The 18,063-nt window shown below is 39.0% G+C and overlaps 1 protein-coding gene across 1 annotated transcript; it reads right to left on the bottom strand.

Moving 5' to 3' along the window:
- On the bottom strand, positions 1–11,078 carry LOC131932356 (uncharacterized). The gene is made up of 4 exons (XM_059289271.1): positions 10,944–11,078; positions 9,502–10,000; positions 8,445–8,552; positions 1–2,455 (listed from the first exon to the last, which is right to left on the bottom strand). The coding sequence occupies exons 2-4, from the start codon at positions 9,985–9,987 to the stop codon at positions 1,817–1,819; spliced, it is 1,233 nt and encodes a 410-aa protein (XP_059145254.1). The 5' UTR covers positions 9,988–10,000; positions 10,944–11,078; the 3' UTR covers positions 1–1,816.
- Between the last annotated feature and the right edge of the window lie 6,985 nt (positions 11,079–18,063).

An 18,063-nucleotide genomic window follows, 5' to 3' on the forward strand; every position in this document is an offset into this window, starting at 1 on the left:
TAACCTTCCACAACTTTATTTTAATTTTAAATTTTCAAATAATATTCCAGCATTTCAAAGGATTAAGAATTTACTCTAGAATTTCTTTAATGATTTAAAACTCTTATTGTTAAATCATTTTATTGTTTAATTCACAATAATTATTTTATGATCTCCCCCTAAAAAAGCCGTTAGATTTTGAGGAGTGTTTCTAGCTGACTGAAGGCACTTTAATTCAGTCCCAAAGTATTTTTTTCTGCTTTGTGTACTTTTCTACTTGACATGAATTCACCAGCCACACCCCCTTTGGTCTGTTAAACCCAGGTATAAAAAAAAAACTAGACCATAGAACTACTGGTACACAGTTTTGTTAAAATATGTTACCTTTGTCATGTAGGTGACTCAAAGGGTTAATCATTCAAATATTCATAACTGTACACATGTTATCTTGTAATAATTTTTTTTTGGGTTTTCCAAAAATTTAGCTTTAAAAAAAATTACACAAGTACAAAGTAGATGAAAATTTAGACAAAATATGTGTGAAGTTTAAAAAAAAAAAGCAACCAACAAAAATGTGTGAAGTTAAAAACAAATATGTGTGGGTGGTTGTCATAACATCACATGTCGTGGCTGAACACTGGGAAATCCAGTTCACCTGTGTCCTTGCTTGTTAGGTCATAATTAGTATAACATATATCTTATGACCCAATGATGATTAAGACATTATAGAATATAGGTCAAACACAGGAACATTGATTTAACAATCTAACTTGTAGTTAAAGATAAATATCTTTATACAAGGAGTGGTTATCAAAGTATTTTGACAAGATGACGCTCTTTTATCCAACTTAAAGAATATTTGCTGGATGGCGGATAGTCAATTGTGGTGCTTTAAACAATATGTGTCATTTAATATTTTAAGAACTATACATGTCATGCAATATTTAAAGTAGTACACATGACATGAGGTAGTGCATACAGTGTTACATGTAGCACAATGTCATGTGGTATTCAAGCAATACACATGTCATTCAATAGAAATGTCATTAAGTACCCATGAAGTACTATGCAAGACAAGCAGTACTTACTTCAAGCAGTAAGACATAAGCCATATGGAACTTGTATACTTTCAAAATATATTTAGTATAATCTAGTGCCCTTTTTAAACAGTAAGAAGACTATAACTATAACTCATTCCAAATGTATGGTATGTCTATTTTCTTGTGTACTTACACTCTAAACTGACTCATTTCTAAATGTACACTTATTAATTTAGCACTTGTGAAAATGTCCCCTTTATAAATTGTGCACGTCTTTGTATGTATGTACTAGATTTATGTACTATGTACTATGTAGCGTACATAATTTATTACTTTAATACAAAATATTGAAAGTAGATCTAGATCTATCTGAATGTACAACATCTGTTGAGAACTCAATCTAGCTGCAATAAAACATTTTTGAGCATATATCTAATTGTGCACATAAGAACAGTTAAAGCTGTACTCATCATAGTACTATTATTCTGATGATTAGGCCTAAATCAAAGAAAAACACCAAAGTACTATTTGTAATTTCAAAAAATAAGATTGTTTCGTTTATTTCTTGAGGTCACAAATAGTAAATGTGTGTTTTTGTATTTTATTAGTGCCTTGCTACGCTTACTTAGATCTATTTATAGCATGTACGTGTTGATATTGTACATATCTTTTTGATCTAATCAACCTATGGGAGTAGATTTTTTCAGTAGCTCGCTTTTTCAGCGTGGGTATTTTGGTAATTTAGGTCAGAGGTCATGAGATGACTCGGCAATCGGTTAACTTACGAAGCGGGGACGTCAAGACATACAGCTGTCTATCAACAGGAAATCCTCGTCTAGGTCCGTGGTCTCGCACATCTCCGACGAAGAAGAGTTCGTGTGGATCCGTGAATACTCGGAAATCACTCGGTGACTGTGGGCGGAGTCGCTGAGTGATGCATGTTCCGAGGAGGTGGAACCAAAGGGGGAGGTGGACCCGATACTGGAGCAAGAGTCTATATGGATTCTAGAATTATCGTAGAATCCATTTTCGGTGGATTGTAGATTATCTTCACCAATGACCTCCTCCTCGTAAAAGACATCTATTACGTCATCGGCAGTGGAACCCTCGAAACTAATTTCTAAATTGTCAATCGGGCCGTTGAATACTTGGAAATCTTCGTTCGTAGCAGCGGTGTCGCCCTCGGAGAAATACACCGAACTGCATGAATCGCACGGGTCGTTTGTCGATGCATGGTGCGCACAAGTGCTGGTTGGATGGGGAATTCCCTGAAGGAAAACTTCCAAGTTGCTGTCGACATTGATGCTGGTGGGGATGTTGTTGTTGCAGACGAGAAGGTGACTTTTCAACATGGCCTGGAGTTCGTCCCGCTCCTCTTTCAAACGACGCAGGTCGATAATCAAGTTGTTCGACGCTTTCTCGAGACGTTTAATTTTCTGATGACAAAATAAAATAAAAAATTCTCTAGATGTTTAAAGCATTAAAGGAGAAAAAAGGAGAAAAAAAATTCTCGAGACGATTAATTTTCTGATGACAATTTTTTTTTTCCTCGAGATGTTTAAAAAAAGAAAAAAAAATTCTCGAGACGTTTAATTTTTAGTAATTAAAATACAATGTAAAAAAAAGGAAAAAAAACCGACTAGATTGCTTTGTGGTTTAGAGGATCAGCACGTCGTAAGAAACAGAGGGATCATCACTTTTAAAAAAAAATTGGATTTTTCATTTCGTCCATCAAATACTACTAGATCTATATACTACAGTGGTGGATTAAAGGGTAGGTTGACTAAAAAGTTGTCTTATGAAAAAAAAAATCTGTGTGGATTTATCAGACACGGAGACCGCAAATAACTTGCAGCTAAAAGGCTAAAAGCTAAACGGAAGTTAACCCTCCCCAACAGAAGATAATCTTTCCCCCTCGGTAGTCAACTCTCCCCACCCTACAGTAGATAATCCCTCCTTCTCTTTATCATAGGGTGTAACGGATCCGAAGGTATTTGTCTTGTTGTGACCAGAGTTTCTTTCAGGCAACTCTCCGGAGGGGCAATGCACCCCCCCCCCCACCCGGGCGTCAACCGTTACATGACGAAATTTAACGACAAATCATTTATTAGTATTATATACTTTAAACAGTGTCCGCCTCTCCTTCCCTCCCCCCTCCCGAGAAAAAAATGTTTGAAAGAAACCCCGCTAGTGACCTAAGAAGTATGTGTTAAAGACAATGAGGGAAAAAAATCATCGTCACTAATAAGAATTTAAGAAGTGTGTGTTAAAAACAATTAGCTTTTCTAAGAAGAAATGGAAAAAAAAATCATCCTCACTAATGAGAACTTAAGAAATGTGTTTTAAAAACAATTAGCTTTTCCAAGAAGAAGGGAGGGGGGGGGGGGGTTGAAATCATCATCACTAATAAGACTCCCCCCCCCTTGCACCTGCTAATTGAGGTCCCTTCCTCAAGTACTTGTAAAAAAAAAACCCGTGACAAACGTAAAACACCCCTGACATCCGCTTAAAGCCCCACCTCACCAGGTAACATGTTTACTGACACCTCAATGCATGGGAAATAACTCCCCCAGCTAATAAAATTATGTATGCAACATCCGTGTTGATAGCAAACCAGACGTACTGCAATCTTTTTTTTAAATACATTATCTAAGTCAGAAAAAAACAACGCTTTTCTAAATTCAGAGGCGTAGCGACCCTTCCCGGCGCCCGGGGACAAAATTTTTCGATTTGCACCCCCCCCTCGAGATTTTGATTTGCACCCCCCTCAAACTTTCGATTTGCAGCCCCCCCCCCCCCTCGAGATTTTGATTTGCACCCCCCCCCCCCTCAAACTTTCGATTTGCACCCCCTCAACATTTCTATTTATTTTTCCAACCCATTTTGGCGCCCCCTAAGGTCGGCGCCCGGGGACATATGTCCCCCCCCCCGCCCCCCGCCCCCCCCCCCCCCCCGAAGATAGAATTCATGTAGAAAATGTATAGGCCTACTTTTAACAGTGTCGTCTAACAAACAAACAAAAACTATTGAACATATTTAATATATCGCCCTCGAAATTCAGTTCCAATACATAGGCTATAACCGTATTAATATATGCCGTTACTAGACCCATTTTATCAGATACTGGACTGTTTGTTTAGGATATTTAGCAACGCATTGTGTTTGAAGAGCGGAAACACCCGGTGCAAACTTGAGCAGTTTTCAACACGGCAGTAGTGGCAGTTAAAAATCAATGTGTTGGATAATTGTGCCTAGTCCGTCTTTTTTTTCTGTATGAAGCGATCATGTCGGTGGGTTAGTAGCTGATAATCAATTGGGGGCTGGGGCTGATCTAGGGTGGTTGTACAAGTCGATGTAGTGCCGTGTTGTGTACAACAGTGATGTGTTGTGTACAATGATATGTTGTGTACAACAGTGATAGTGAAATGCTGTGTAGCGACCCTTCCCGGGGACAAACTTTCAAGTTTTCGATTTGCACCCCCCCCCCCTCAAACTTTCGATTTGCACCCCAACCCTCAAGTTTTTCTCTATATATTTTGCTATTTTTTGCCTTGGTGTCACCCCCCTAAATGGTGTCACCCGGTGCGGTCCGCACACCCGCCCCCCCCCCTTCGCTACGCCCCTGAGCGTAACTAGGTCAGTGTCACCCGGTGCGGTAACTGGGGGCGTTGCCCCCCTCCCCGGGTAAATTTTAGGATTTTATTGTTCGAGTTCTGTCACCCCTTAAATTGTGTCACCCCTTAAATGCTGTCACTGTTTAAATGGTATCACCACTTAAATGGTTTCACCATATTAAATGGTGTCACCCTATTAAATGGAGTCACCACTTAAATAGTGTCATCCTATTAAATGGTGTCACCACTTAAATGGTGTCACCACTTAAATGGTGTCATCCTATTAAATGGTGTCAGCACTTAAATGGTGTCACCCTATTAAATAGTGTCATCCTATTAAATGGTGTCACCACTTAAACAGTGTCATCCTATTAAATGGTGTCACCACTTAAATGGTGTCACCCTATTAAATGGTGTCATCCTATTAAATGGTATCACAGGTGCAGGCCGATGATTGCTAATTCTGCCATATAGCACAGAGAAATTGATTCAATTGAGCCAATCCAGCTCTAATGGGTACCTTGCGAAATCGTTGGAAGGCTGCATTGCAATCATATATAAAGCCGGGATACTTCACTTGAAAAAAAATTACTTTGCAATACGTAAACGACAGACTCAAATCTAATTAACTTGTGTATTGTTATGTCATATTGACATATTACTGCTAATTGTTTTGACGGCTGGCTTTTCATGCTGTTAAAACAAAACAAACCGCGCGTAGATTTCTAAGGCGAACAAGTAAAATTGTAATCGTTTGTTTAGCTTTACAAGTTAGGATAAAGATTAGTGTTAACTCTTGTTGGATTTAGCATTTTTTATAGATATTAAAGTACCTATAAGGCCTGATTTATAATTATAAACACGTCCTTAGCGCCGTATTCGAAATTACTTTTTGTTAGTTGTATAGATAACCCTAGCCTGACGCTAACCAAGACCTTAACCTTAGCATCGATACCTACATACAATAAATATCAGTACGATACTGGCAACTTAACACTTAGTCGGGGAGGGGCGGACTTAAATTTCGGAAGGGGTGGTCACTGGTTAAAGCATATAATTTATACCCCCCCCCCCCACCCCGAAAAAATACCTGAAAGAAACTTAACTTTTTTTTTTAAACAACAGAACTAGGATGTAGATTATTGTCGGTTTCTATAACGACACCAAGTGGTATCACGCAGGTTATGTTATGGTACGGTTAACCCAAGTGTACCCAGCAATTCTTAACGACAATACGCCCCCCCCCACCCCACACTTGTAATTATGATTGCATTGATCATAGGGCGGAACCTATGGCTCAGCTTTGATCGCTGATTCGATATTTGTCGAAGACGTGCTAGCGTGTCAGCGGTGCATGCTAAACTGCACAGGAGGTGTGCAACAACGCGTGCTGAACATATTGACGCAACTTGAGTGTGTGTGTGTGTGTGTGTGTGTGTCTGTGTGCGTGTATGCTGGTGGTTTAGGAATGTCAAAGGGCTGGATAGACATTGAAACTAGGTCAAGCGTAACGGAGTTATTTCTCTTCCCCAAGCTTGTGTTTGTTTTAAGTTAATTTTTAAGAAGACACCCCCCCCCCCTTGCTACCCTCCGCCCAAACCTAATCTTACAAGTACCCGTGTGCAGTGAAGCGTAACGGTTTTAACAAAGAAAAGAGAAAAAAAAAAGGGGGGGGGGGTGTTTTCACATATTTAGTATGCTCAGCACAATTTCACGCAACAGTCGTTAAGGTTACACGCTACGAAAAAAAAATCAAACGTCTCAACAGATCGATGTGTATTGGAAATGATCGATACAGGACAAAACAGCAACAGAACAGTTGTGTGTTGGGGTCGGTTTTTGAGAGCAAACTGCCCGTGGGTGGGGGTGAGGTCAGGGGTGGGGGAGTTGTGAGGTTGCTGATGATGAGGGTAGTAGTGTTAGCTTGATATAGTGACCTTATGGGTGTTGATACAATAAGAATGTGACTTGATAGTCTATATAACATGTAATTAACGTTGGTCTTGGTAGACGGTAATAGGGATGCTGCTGACTGTGTTAGTTTTGTGTAACGTGTTCTAAAAGAAACATGAGTAATGACTTCAGTATATTTTGAGTTTAGAGCAAGTGGCGTCGCTAGGAGGGGTGGAGAGGGGTTCCGCCCCAGGCGGTTTATTATATTTATAACTAGAACATGGAGGCGAAAATCGGGAATTCGCCATTGATGAAGATTTGTATAGCTATGATGTTAATCGAGAGGACATTGTCATGTATCGAGCAAATATGTAGGACTTTGTACAATGTGAGTGGGGGTAGGACAAAATGGTTAGGGCTATAGGGCTATGACTGCATGAATAGGACTATAGAATTTAGCTCTTTGATAAAGTAGGACTTGAGTACAACACGGGTAAGTGTGTATTAATGTAGACATACGTATCCGAGATTGCACTAATCTACACATACAGTTATATGTCAATAGTGATAACCATCACACTGCCCCCACCCTCCCTCCTCTTACTACCACCCCCCCCCCCTCTTCACCACAATACCCGGTCTTACAAAATACTCATTTGGTTTTTTTCCCCCACTCTTAGCGATAGGAGATTATTGACAAAACAATCGTATCTCGTAATCTGGAGTTGAAAGGTCACAGCCGTGTCGTATCTCCCAGCACATTAGGAAAAAAGAACCAGGGCAATGATTTTCACATCCTTTGTATTCGTACTACTGTGTGTACCAGTGGCGTAGCCAGGATCGTCTCAAGGGGGGGGGGGTCCAATTTTTACCCGGGGACAAACTTTCGATTTGCACACCCCCCTCAAACTTTTGATTTGCACCCCCCCCCCCCCTCAAACTTTCGATTTGCACCCCCCTCATACTTTATATATATATACCAAGGGGTCTATGGAAGGGGGGTTTATGACCCCCCCCCCTAACCCCCCCTGCCTACGCCACTGGTGTGTACTGTGTATATGTGTGTATGTGTGTATGTGTGTATGTGTGTATGTGTGTATGTGTGTATGTGTGTATGTGTGTATGTGTGTATGTGTGTATGTGTGTATGTGTGTATGTGTGTATGTGTATATGTGTGTATGTGTGTATGTGTGTATGTATGTATGTGTGTATGTGTATATGTGTGTATATTGACACACGTAGACACACCCAATGGTGGGACAATGAGAAAAATTCCAGTGGGTCGACAGCAAGATTTCTTTCACTTTCAAACATTTTTTTGTTGGGGGGGGGGGGATTTCAAACTTCCTGGTAGGTGGGGGTCGGGCACTTGTAACTTCCGGTAAGGTACATGAAACATCAGCCGTCAGGGACCAAAGATTTCCTTTGGGCACCTGATCGAGTGGGTACTGCCCCTCCCCCCCCCCCCCCTCCGCCGGGACAAAGTACGATAAAATATAGAATGAATATAGAAAATATAATATTAAACCGGTGTTCGCAACCTCAGCAATGTAAATGTTCCGCTCCCCCCCCCCCAAGTATCAAGTGCATCCCCGGGGGTGAAAGGACTGAAAAAAACTGCAAGGGATGTTGCAGTAATATTTTTAAAATTTTCCAACCCAAACCCACCCCACACTACCCCTAGTCACACCCAAAATCCACTCTAATTTACCCCTTATCACACTACCCTTTTTTTCTCCCGGGAGGGGGGGGGGGGCACGGGTAAAAGTATATATTTTCAATACAAATTCTATTTGTTCGACCCCGACCCCAAAGAATGCCTGAAACAAACACTGAAACCCACCCTCAGTTTACCACTGGTCACGCTTCAAACCCACACATACACAGATATATATATCTTTGACCAGCAGATACTTACATCTGTCAGATAGTCTGAGGTATCTTTCTGCTTCTGCCTGAATCTCTGTGCCGCCTCGCGATTTTGTTGTCGTCTTTTCAGCGCTCGTTTTCTTTCATCGTCCGTCATCTATTTTAGAAGAAAAATCATTCATCATCAACTTACGATGCTGGTTACTGTTCTATTTTTATTTGATAATTAGCGTGCGTGGTTATTACGTGTAGGTAAGGTGCGGAAAGGTCAGAATGGGGGAGGGGGGGGGGATCGAGCGTGTGGGAAGTTCTGATAAATAATCCAACACCCTTCTATAACTTATGGAAGTAACTTCTCTTTAGGTTGATTGATTCAATGGGTAAGATCGATTATGGCATTATGGCATCATAGTGGGTTTCCCGGTAGTAAAAGCAAACGTTGGTGTGTATGTATGTGCGTGTGTATGAGAACATGAGCATGTACGTGTATGTGTATGTTTGTATATGTATGTGTGTATGTGTATGGGCACGTGTGTATGTGCACTAGTTAGAATGAGTGAGTATGAGTGAGTCTTTGTATGTATATATGGTGTGTGTGCATGTGTGTTCAAGTGTAAGTGAATATGTAAGCCATACGTGAAAGCATATGAGTAAGTGTACAGTATATTGTAACTGTATTTGCATGTATGTACACACTGTTGATATTTATTATTCTTTCCAGGAGAAAAGCAACAACAAAAAAGCGATATATTTTTCACTTTCTATTGAGATAGATTAGAGTTTAATACATGTCACTGAGATACCTTTAAGTATAATGAATGTCACTGAGATAGCTTTAAGTTTTAAGTTTAATGAATGTTACTGAGATAGCTTTAAGTTTAATGAATGTTATTGATATAGCTTTAAGTTTAATGAATGTTATTGATATAGCTTTAAGTTTAATGAATGTCATTGATATAGGTTTAAGTTTAATGAATGTCACTGAGATAGCTTTAAGTTTAATGAATGTTATTGATATAGCTTTAAGTTTAATGAATGTCATTGATATAGCTTTAAGTTTAATGAATGTCACTGAGATAGCTTTAAGTTTAATGAATGTAACTTACATCTTTCTTCTTTGGAGGGCTTTTAAACTCCACCTTAAGCTCCCCTTTTCCTTCCGCCATTCTCCGACTCTGGATAGTGCACCTGAGCTCTTCTTTGATCAGCGGGGTTAAGCTCCCACTCTGCACGGCCTTGAGCGTGGCGGCTAGAATCTTCTCCTCCTGGGGGTCAAAGTGCATGACGACCTCCTCCCCCAGCTGACCGTCGTCTGCGAACTCCTGGAACTTTTCTGGCATCTCGTGGTTCTGACTAGCACTCGTGGTGGATGCCGGTGGCTGGGTGGCCGAGCTGGTAGTGATTTCAATATCGCCGGCCGTCTCCGGGAGGAACTCGACTGAGGTGGGGGTGGGGTCGGACCACAAGGTCACGTGATCGCAGTCGGTGGGTTGTGGGAATTGGAAAAATTGGAACTCTGGGACCAGTTCCTGGTGGTCGTAGCTCAGTGCTCGGTTCTCCTTCAGTTGGGGTTGGATGAGGTTATTTATCATGGCACTCTTTAGGCTGAGGATGAATGGCATATGTTCGCAAATTATGAATGTCAGTAACAAAGTATGGGGGTTAGGATAGGCTGACGGCGTGGTTGAATGGTAGAGTGTTCGACCGTTAAATCGAGTTCGGATCCCAGGGGCTCGAGTCCGTCGGACGTCCCCGAGTCCACCCAGCTCTGATGGGTACCTGACTCACGTTTGGGAAAGCCTGGGTCACTAAAATAAAAATTAAAAAACCAGGTAAACTCTACTTCACCTGCTACATGAATGTTAAATTCCCATAGTATACGTTACGTACTTATGTAAAAAATCTAAAAATAAAATAAAAAATGACATTAAATTTTAACGCTCGTTGTGTACTGAGGGCGTGGCTGTGGGGCCTCCAAGACAGGAAAAATCGAATCGACCAATATCGTCGAAACCCAACTACCGTATCGATACCGAGACATAACCATGACCGCAATATCATAACCCAACCACCAACACCGCATGGTTATTTTGACGCCCGCGTAAGACTCATCACGATGCCTGTTGAACTCCTACTAAAGCATACGTACAATTACACCTATCTAATCCTCCCCCACCCATCGTCCGTCTGCAAATAGCAGAAAACTGATAGGTTAATGGATGGCTTGTCCATTGATTTTGATTCATCGTGCGGAAGAATAGATCTACAATGTCAGATTGATTTTTTTGAAATATTTCAACCGTTCGTTAAACTGCACAGTGATTATTCCACGAAAATTTCAATCCAGATCTAAGCCCTTATAGATATTATAAAGAAGAAAATTGCATATATCATTCTGATATAAATGAGTCCCACGATTTATAATAAAATATACATTTTAACTTATTACAACGATTTTAATTCTTTATTTACTACTGTGGCAAAAATCATTATCAATAAGACACATTAGGTAAAAAAAAAATGAAAATAAATATTATAACTGCCTTACCGGTATACAGAATAAATGATTAAAACAACTGTTTCCAAAGTGAATAATTGTCTCCAGTTAGATCTAGTTCGGATAAATTCATAAACACAACTGACTGACGTTTAGACTACGTTCGTTCATGTGGTTTAATGTTTACGTTGTGAAAAAAAAAGTGATTGCACAGGTCTTGTGACACTGTATATATCATGGGATTCCCGTGCTATTTTTAGATTGGTTAACCCAACCAATCGGAAGCGAGTTCGTATTGCTGGATGTCTCGCGATTCTGACTGAGCCAGCGTTACCTGAGGGGTTGGCGAGTATGACGTGTCAAACGGTTTTTTGTTGTTGTTGTTGTTTTTAAATAAAAGTAAAAACCGGTTCAGAAAGTTGAGAGTTGAAACGTATTTAAATGAAAATGTTATTTAAATCTTATCAAGTTTTAAATGCATTTATTTATGATCACCGTAACGCCCTTTAATTTTTCTCTATTACGTTGGAAGTTGGAAAGTAAACTTTTTTTTTGTCTTTTCCTATTAGTCGTACCCTTGTTGTTAGTTATGTTACTGCCTCCTTGGCACTAAATTTATCTAACGCTAACCTTACATTGACTTTATTGATATGTTAATCTCAATCAGCAGACTGATATTGATGATTTGTTAATGGGGTTGGGTTCTGTCTACCTAACAATTGAAATAATTTTAAAACAATGAAATAAAGTTCACCGTGATATATTTGTTAGATAATTAATTCACATACACTCAATTTAGTTAACTCACTAGGACGATGAGGGGTTTAAAAGTAGTTAAAATATTAGATCTAAAACCAGCAGTATAAAATATTTCTGGATTTTTGTTCTGCGCTAGAGTGCTGGCATGTGTAAGGTCTAGCTCCTGCAATGATTGCGAGGATTTCATCAGACCGATGAAACGTTTAGATCAAGGCCAGACGGTTGCTGTTGGCAACGACTGTAAACACATCGCCCCACCCCCACCAAATCACATACACACACCAGGCACACAAACACACATCACCAATTTTATTTTTAAAAAAATATGTTTTAATGAAAACAAATTGCACATTTTTAAAATGAGCAAGCAAACGATCCACATTGAAACGAATAGATATAGTATGATTGCTGGTGTTAGAAAAGGGGGAGGAGGGGTTATTCTGTGTATGGCCAGGCACAGGAGCACGAAAACATGAGCCTGTTGTCCCGAGTTCGCTCAACGACTTGACTCAGCCATAATTGGTACCTGGCTTTTACGCTGAACACAAAGGCCTCCCTCAAACACACACACACGCACACACACAAACACCCCATAATAGAAACGATACTTTGGCAACAGAATGAGATTAACTCTACTTTACCTGCCAAACGGAGTGCTAAGGCTCAAAACGGTACACCAATTTTAATGTGGTTATGGCTAAGTGGTGTCGGATAAAATTTATTTTTATTTTTTGTAAACAGTAAACGACATGACGATGGAATATGGCCTAATGGGCGTTGTCGGTTATTAGTGTTGGGTGCGTGTGTGTGTGGAGGGGGGGGGGGGGACGGGGAGGAAGGAATCTGGATTAGAATTACAGTTGGGGGTTGGATTAAGGGTGGTTAGGGGCATTAAGGCTGTGGGGAGGGAGGGGGTCATCACTACTTGAAGAGTTAGAACCATGGTTAGGGTCAAGTACAATTCATCGATACCAACAATAAAAACATAGCTTCGATCTGCCCCGCTGGAGATTAGGCCCTACAAATTAACATCCTATAATAACATCATTAACTTTCGTTCTTTATATCTCACAATATTGACGCAGCATCAGACCTTTATCACTTGCCGGTGTTTATATTGTAATGTTTTTATTGTAGTGTTTTTATTGTAATGTTTGTAATGTAACCTACAAACCAAAAGATAATTATCACCAGCCTGATGCTAGCTAAGCGTGGGAGGCGTGGATTGATGGTATTGATTGGTGTAAGTGGAGCCTAGTGACCTACATCACTGGACCGGTGGTTGCCTAGAAGCGCAAGTTCAAATGTAAATAAACAATCGGCGGCCAATCAATGACTGTTTTAGAGCCAGTCTGTGTATTCTACAGACAAGCACTTCTTGACAATCATAATGGAATAATGTATGGTATTTTATTCTAAGACTATTAGTAACTTGTAAACCTACCGCATTATATTAAAATAAATAATATATATATAGATGTATATATATATATATATATATATATATATATATATATATATATATATATATATATATATGTCTATGTCTATACAGATACATGTATATATATATATATATATATATATATATATATATATATATATATATATATATACTATATATATATATATATGTCTATGTCTATACAGATACATGTATACATATATATATATATATATATATATATATATATATATATATATATATATACATATATATATATATATATATATATATATATATATATATATATATATATATATATATATATATATATATATATATATATATATACGTGTATTAAACACATATTGTAAGCCTAAACGGAATCTAAAGAGTTCTGTTGAACATTTTTTCGGAAAAAAATGACGCCATTTTTTTGTTCCAAAGTTCAGAAATAACCACCACTGACGTCACTGCGCACGAGAGGTTAAGCCGCTGTCCTTGACCCCCACAAGACTGCGCCAGCTTAACGCCGAGAAGATAGTGCAGGGGGCGATCGACACGCTTGAATGATTACAATAGAAATCAACGCCAGGGCGTGGCCTGAATGTCCCCATTGTTTACTTTATTAGCTACATCTCGGTCCTGTGATGAATAATATCTAAAACGAGCCGACCCGCTGCGTATCATACGCCGCTATTTAGTTGTTTTTTTTTCTACTTTTCAGTAATTTATAGTTTGTGAATTCGACAGTACCGATGCTGCCATTGAAAATATTTGCTTAAAAACACTACCCCCCCCCCCCCCCCCCCACGTGAAAGCAGCCTCCTCTTAGTTACCTCCTCTAAGTTTAAAATCGTTTCAAACTAAATTATCTGCCCCTAATAGCCGTCACCAAACCCGTCTCTGTGATTGTAAAATGTAAACAGAGTGAACACCGCTCACCAGATCATGTGGGGGTGGGGTGGGGGTGGTAGTGATAGAGAGGAAGAGAGGGGACTGCAAAGGCGCGCTTGCAGCTTGTTTTCTAACTGATCCCAGAAGAGAATTATATATATAGATTACCAAAACCTCGGCTTAGTAACGAATAGGAATTTTGTTTTTAATAATTTAAAAAAGTTGGTCAAAGATTTTTTTTTTAAAGAATTTTTTTCAAATATTTTAAAAAAGTAAAAAAAAAAATAATTAAAATATGGGATCGACGGATGAAAAAAAATGTAAAAAAAAAACCCACCAAAAAAAAAACAAAACGAAACACAGTAAATTGAGTAAATCGGGTTAATTAGAGGTGTAAATTACTCAAAAGATTATGGTGCGAGTACCAGTCAAACCCAGAACACGACTTAAATTTTACGGATATTTTACGAACCGCGCCATTTTTTTTATTCAGGTGGGCGGAGGCATACAACTGAGCGTTGCAGGATGTTTAAAATAAATCGTCTAACAGTTTTTAATGCATTCTTTCTACACTAGACGTAACGATTAATTCCCCCCCCCCTCCTCTCCCCGCAGCCTTGACTACCAACCTTTGTTTACACAGTTGAAAAATAAAGACAATTTTATTTCCTATTCGATTAGCCCTACCTGTAGAAACTGGTCAACTCTTCTTCCTCTACCCCACCGCATCACACCTGTCTATTCACAACTCTACTTGTACAATACTGTCATGAGATTTCGAATATTGATTTTTTAAGATGTTTACGGTTGGGTGGGTGTGTGTGGGGGGGGGGGGGGGAGCAAGTTATGCCCGCTGGCGTACATCCATGTATGGTCTGCAATAACTACGATGCAGGGCGGCCATAAAAGGGAAAATACTGGAACCCTGCTTGAATGATCAGCTTTTCTTCCCATATTAGGAAATCTAAACTGGTACCGACTATTGTGTAGGCCTTAAACCCACAATCTGCTATGCCATAATAATTAAGACCAGAGTTTATTTCAGCCCCCCCCCCCCCCTCATGAAAGAGAAATAAAAATTTTAAAGAAAATGCTTCCCCCTCCCCCCGGATCAAATAGAAATAAAATTTATATAGAAAATATATACTTACAAGTGTCTCCCCCACCGTGAAAATTAAAGTGCAATTCCCCCTTCAGGAATATAAAAAAAAATTGTCTTAAAGAAACACTGATCACCACTAAATATAGTTTAGAACCTTCAACTCTACGAAACAGTATCATTAATGTTATAAATAATCTTTAGCATAACCTTAATTATACAGGGAATAAAATATATAGACTACTGGGGGTACGGTAAACCGAATAGAACAACTTAACTTTATGGGCGTGTTTTAAGTCAAGCGAGACGGAAGTGCTTGTTCATGTAGACACAAGTACATACGCTGTTAAGGCTACACGTAAGAATATATCTGTAAGACAAAGCTACGTTTTTAATTGATTTTTTAAAGTTGTAGACTAGTATAACTACTCTTAACAGCTCTGACGCCAGGGAAACTAAACCACAGTTTTGACCACACAATCCCCCTGTATGTCGAGGTTTATGAAACAGATGGACTCTACTTCACCTGCCCCACCATGTGTCTTGGGCACGAACGGGAAAAGATAATGATAGCTACACTAAATTTAACTTTAGTCCAGACGATAACTGCAAACTCTGATCCTAAAACTAAATAGCCACACAAGATTTCTAAAAAAAAAAAAATTAAAAAATTAAAAATTAAAAAAAATACAACGTTGTCCTCACCCACGTAGAAAAGTCCACCTCCCCCAACACCTAACAAATTTAAAAAAAAAACATATAATTTATATAAAAAATATATACTTCAACCAGTGTCCGCCCACTACCCCGCAAAAATAAAGCCCGAACCCCTTTCCCATTCCAAAAAAAAAAAAAAGTTTCAAGCCCCTCCCCACTACCCCGAAGAAAAATGTCTGAAGGAAACACTGCTTGTACTTCCGAACAATGAGGTTAGATGTAAACTTTCGTCATCCAACGAAAAAAAAAAACATAAACAAACAAAAAAAAAAAAACAACTGGCACCCGACATGAAAAAAAAGAAAAAAAAGAAAAACGACGTGTCCTAGAATTCGTCTAGTTCCGGACAAAAACTATTGGCATCGACTTCCTATAGCACCGGTTGTTCAACCTTCGCGGAAATTGACTAAAACCCGCGTGATTATGACATCACCGATTCAATGGATTTGCAGACGTGGAAGATGAGTCAATGTTTTCATTTTTTCCCCTCAATGAATACCCGTACTGATTCATACAGCGACCTTGATCGCTAGCCAGGATGTGTGTGTGTGTGTGTGTGTGTATGTGTGTGTGTGTGTGTATGCGTGCGTGACTGTGTGTTAGAAGTGGTCCCACATTATCAAACCCCCTTGCACTCAAATGTATATATACACACACACACACGCACATGTAGACACATAATAAATTCATCTGTAATTTCTATAAAGGGCTTCATTTTTTAGAAAATTAATAATCGGAATTTTCGTTTCTTTAACAAGACCCATTTCACGTGCCAATAGATAATAAATTACAAATATAACACTTTAGAGTTCTGTTGTCATTTCGGGAAAATCTTTTCTACCCATTAAAAAGATATTATTTGGAGCAGTTGTGGTTTTACTCGTTCTTTTAATGTTTAATTAATGTTTACAAAATAATAACCTTTTTGTTCATTGACGGCCCACTTAACACAATGTATCAAACACTGTTATTGTAATAGTTACCTTTTTCAAGGACAATTCTTGAACTTACTAAGCAAGCTTTTAATAGCGATTAGCAATGCCTGTTGGCTTATATACCAGTTTTTCTCCGCGAAGTGCAAAGGCGATTCTAAAATTACCAGCCAATAGAATAATTAGACGCTTTCTTCCGCGAAGTAAGCTAAAAATAAGAATCTAAAAATAGTTTGTGGAAAAGCTGCTTTTCTTTTAGCTCCGCGAAGTCAAAAGACTCAAGGCAGGTCATATCCCCCCCCCCCCGCATATTTTTTTTTTTTTACAGAAAAATTTCAGCAGATGATATTTCAATAAATAGTTATTTTTATTTATTGCTTACTCATGTAGCAAGTCATGTATAACAAAATGGATGTAGTCAGGTTTAATAAAAATTACAATTTAACTTTAGAAATCTAAATTGATATACAGATATACGCCTATGGCGTTTCATTTGTTGCTTTAAAATATTGCATCTTTTCTTTCCCTATTAATATATACATTATTGCACTCCTTCCAAAGCGATGCCACAAAAATCCAACCCCTCCCTTAAATTCACGAGCAGTCCCGTTCTTCAAAATAATTTTGATGTTGTAGATAAACTAAGGTTTGCTACGATTGGTACGTTAGAATTTCCACCAACTAATACACGCATGTAACCCGAAAGTCACGAGTTCGAATCCGGGTCGGAGTGAGTAGAACGTCAATGAGTCCACCCAGCTCTAATGGGTACCTAGCTCATGTTAGGAAAAAACTAAGGCGGCTGGGCATAATGCTGACCACACTATCCCTTCATATGCCGAGATCACTGCAACAGATGAACACTACTTCATCTACCCCATGTGTGTGTCTTGGGCACGAACGGGAAACGATGATGAATATACGCATGTAGCTCCAATCTATGGCTATTTTTATTGGTGGTGGGGTGGGGGTGAGAGGGTGAAAGCAGACCAAAGCCCTCCAAGAGCGGTAAACCACAGGAATGGATATTATCGAAATATAGACGGAATTATAATTATAGGGAAAACATTCGTTTTGCCCCGATATTTTCAGTGTCAGAGAAAAAAATCAGCTCGTTCCCGTGATAATTATATCTCGATGATACTTCACGCAATTGTAGTCACTCTACACAATCGTACTATATTTAAACCTATGCACACAACCGAAAAAAAATCAAATTTATTATTTCTTTTGAGTTTTTCGGTTTCTGGCAATTTGCATCCTAGGTTCTTTCAGGTATTTCTTCGGAGAGGAGGGGGGGTGACATTCCCCTTCACCCCCCCC

Source organism: Physella acuta, unplaced genomic scaffold, assembly GCF_028476545.2.
Source record: "Physella acuta isolate Inbredline_101_S28 unplaced genomic scaffold, ASM2847654v3 ptg002145l, whole genome shotgun sequence".
NCBI classification, from domain to species: Eukaryota; Metazoa; Mollusca; class Gastropoda; family Physidae; genus Physella; species Physella acuta.